The 3,593-nt window shown below is 40.6% G+C and overlaps 1 protein-coding gene across 3 annotated transcripts in view; it reads right to left on the reverse strand.

The window, feature by feature from the left end:
- ptprz1a (protein tyrosine phosphatase receptor type Z1a) overlaps window positions 1–3,593 on the reverse strand; it is a 98,557-nt gene that overhangs the window by 54,641 nt on the left and 40,323 nt on the right. For all 3 annotated transcript variants that reach the window (XM_014025855.1, XM_014025854.1, XM_014025856.1), the window contains exon 9: window positions 690–874. In XM_014025855.1, the coding sequence (XP_013881309.1) occupies window positions 690–874 (185 nt within the window). The remainder of the gene's footprint in view (window positions 1–689; window positions 875–3,593) is intronic.

Below are 3,593 nucleotides of genomic sequence, written 5' to 3' on the forward strand. Positions count from 1 at the left end.
CACACACACACACACACACACACACACACACACACAATCACACAATCACTCGTTCTTTGCGTGATAAACATATTTTATTCCTATTTTTGCTTAGGATTTTTTTCTCACTCACATTATATTTAATTCATTATTTTTATGACATTAGAAATCATTTCTGATCGTGCAGGGATCACTCAAACGTGTCCTTCACACACGCAGGAAGTAATTTGCATTTGTTTAACATGTTAATGACGGCGTGTCAGGGGAGGTGTCTTACCTGCGCTCAGTTCCACGTTAATTATGATGTACAAAAGAAATGTGCGTGGATTCAGGCGTACGCACAGTTTGATACATCTGGATTTTTTTGAGCGTACGCAGTTTTCTGGATTTGACCGTATGCCATGATTCAGTAAGAAATCCACGCAAGTCTTTGTACATGAGGCCCCAGATATTTTTACTATGATTGGTAAAGTTTTACAAGCAAATTTTGCTCTGAGTAGCTCTCAGCTACAACCCCAGCAAATGTTAGATAATATCTGTAAACAGCTTAGTTTTAGCTGTTTTTGGTTAGCTTAGCTGTGGCGGCCAGTGTAAGTCTAAAGGTTGAAAAGTTGTAGTTTTATTTATATCCATCCAGTGTTCTCTGGGATATTTTACAGAACCTACAGTGAAGAAAATCAGTTCTGAATATTTCCTGTGGTGGGACTTACCGTGTCCTGATAGCCGTCAGTCAGGAACTCAGAGAAGGCCTCCTGGTCTGCGTGAGCCACTCTGTAGCTGATGGAGTACTTCTCTATGCTGTCGTCGTACACAGCCCGCGGCCGCTCCCACATCACCAGGACGCTGCTGAGGTTCTGAGGTGCTGCCTGGAGGTTCTCAGGCTCTGAACTGCAGACTGACACAAAAGCAACAATAATCCAGAAGAAATTAATATTTTTACGTGTGTTGTTTGTTTACTAATCAAAGGTGGTGACAGAAACCCATTCACAAATTACTGATGACCATCATAACTTTGACTGTTCTTAAAATCAGTTGATCTGTTTGGTCTGTAGGTTTTACCTGCTTTGCTTTCTTTTCACAGGAAAACTCCAAACAAGCTAAAATATGTTTCCACAGAACAACCGGCCTGCTGATTTGTCAGCAAATATTAATAGTCTAAAATGGTCCTGTGTTCTGAATCAGTCACCAATGTGGAAACTTGACCCCTGTTCTATCTTTGTGGTTTGAATTTCCTTATTTTGAACGGTACACATAAGTGGTTCGTCATGTATTTAACTTGATGCCAAAGCATCGACTGGTAAGTCTCCGCCTGCCCTAGACCCGTCTGCATTTAAACACTGGGCACAGTTACTTGTTTACCTCTATTTTTGGACATAAATATTCTCAAGAGTATGTAACTATATCAGCGATGTACATGACTTCCTCTTTAAAATTTACCACATCATTTACCTGGGTATTTTATTTGTCGTGGAATCAGAAAAAAAGTGCCAGTTTATATTACCAATCCTCATAAATGACCTTGACCTTTGACCCCTTGATGCCCAAATCTAATCAGACTGAGTATTACAATAAAGGAGTTACTATGCCTATATATATAAGTAAACATATAATTTAATTCAGGAGATATCATGTACACAAGACCACCTGTGACAGACGGACACCATACTAACACACAGACAGCCAGAGAACAGTATGCCTCTGGCTCCAGTGGGCGGAGCCATAATTATATGGTAAATCTCAAAGAGGAAGTCATCTTTACACATTGTTGATATCGTTATATAGAGCAGGGGTGCCCAAACATTTTCCCTGAGGGGGCCAAAATGAAAATCTGTCCATGGCTGCGGGCCAAATGCAGTAATATAATACATGAAATACAAATACTTTTTTAAGTAAAGTCCTTTATTTTTAAAATTAAGCTATACAATGGCCCTCTTTTGTTTTAGTCTGTGCACTTGGCAAAATTCTCCCATACGCTCAAGTAGCAAAGGCTCATGGGACATTTTATAAATTGATAAAATAAGAGTTTTTGTGGCCTTATAAAGTGTGCAAATCTACATGTGGGGTTAAATCTGATCCAAATATTTCTTGTTGTCATTTCATGTTTCATGTTTAATCTTAATAAGTCAAAGATAAAGTCAGCACCATGAATAAAAACTACCTTCACTACAGCCCTTTTATATAGTCATTTGACCAATGGAAATACTGTGTTTCTACATAACAGGTTACAACCTTGTAACTTTGGCAACTGTTGGTGGGCCAAATCAAATGGCTTGGCGGGCCAAAGTTGGCCCGCGGGCCCCACTTTGGGCTCCTCTGATATAGAGTATTGAAGTCCAGAAATCGAGGTAAAAGAGTAACTGCTCTCCCAGTGCTTTCAAGGTAGATGACTGCAGGGCAGGTGGAGGCACCAGTCGATACTTTGGCATCGAGTTTTACCTTGTTTTCTCAGTGTTTCAGGATTTATTTAGTCTTGTTCCTTGTGCCTGTTAATCATGTGTCTGTGTTGTATTTTGATTCAAGTATTTTATTGCTTTTTAAACATCATGACCAGCAAACAACAAAATGAAAAACAGCCCTTTGGTTGATTTAGTTTTTTTGTAATTCATGAATTGTCATGTGTTTAAAACAGCACTGTTCCCTTTTAAATAAATCAATCTATCCATCCATCCATCCATTTTCTGTACACGCTTCTTCCTTTTCAGGGTTGTGTGGGTCACTGATGCCCATATCCAGCAGTCACAGTGCGAGGGGCGGGGTACACCCTGGACAGGTCGCAAGTCCATCACAGGGCCACACAAAGAGACAAACGAGACAAACAACCATTCACTCTCTCACTCTCACCTAGGGACAATTTAGAGTTATCAATTAACCTAACAGTCATGTTTTTGGTCTGTGGGAAGAAGCCGGAGTACCCGGAGAGAACCCACTCTACCCATGGTTAGAGTTTGCATAACTTCACCAAAAGTTTCAAACATGTCCTGTGGCATAATTACTGTTGTATTTCAGTGAGTCACGAAATTACAAGGTCTAAGGCGCTTACACACACTCTATAATGTTTTCTTGTCAGATTGAAGTATTTAACAAGTATTTTGTATTTGTCCTCACTTTAGAATGGACGTAAACGTACAGATGGGCAGATGAGTCGGGAGGCAGCGTGGTTGGTTTGATTCCTGGCCCCTCTCCTCCTGTCCACATGTCTGGTGGTCTTGGACGTGACACTGAGCCCTGATGTGTATCAGAGTGTGACTGTGAGAACCAACGGGCTGAGGTCTCCCTGGTGAGCTGGTTGGCTCCCAGCATGCTGGTGTAAAAGGATTAATGTTGACTTGTAGTGTAAAAGCACTTTGAGTGGTTTAAAAGACTTGAAAACCACCTTATAAGTCCAGTCCTGCTACAGGTCCTGTCGACTTGTGAATATTTTATGACAATTTTGCTTGTTTCGGCTCTATAGTCTAATTGTTAGCATTACAGTATGTAGAGGTCCAAAAGAAGTTTCCAGTTAATTTCTTCAAAATACCATCTTCAGCTTAGATATCTGAAGTGTTGAACAAACTTTTCACAAGGTGTCTAAAACAGAGGAGCCCAAAGTGGGGCCCGCGGGCCAAATTTGGCCC

The sequence above is a fragment of the Austrofundulus limnaeus genome, unplaced genomic scaffold, assembly GCF_001266775.1.
Source record: "Austrofundulus limnaeus strain Quisiro unplaced genomic scaffold, Austrofundulus_limnaeus-1.0 Scaffold505, whole genome shotgun sequence".
Classification (NCBI taxonomy): Eukaryota; Metazoa; Chordata; class Actinopteri; order Cyprinodontiformes; family Rivulidae; genus Austrofundulus; species Austrofundulus limnaeus.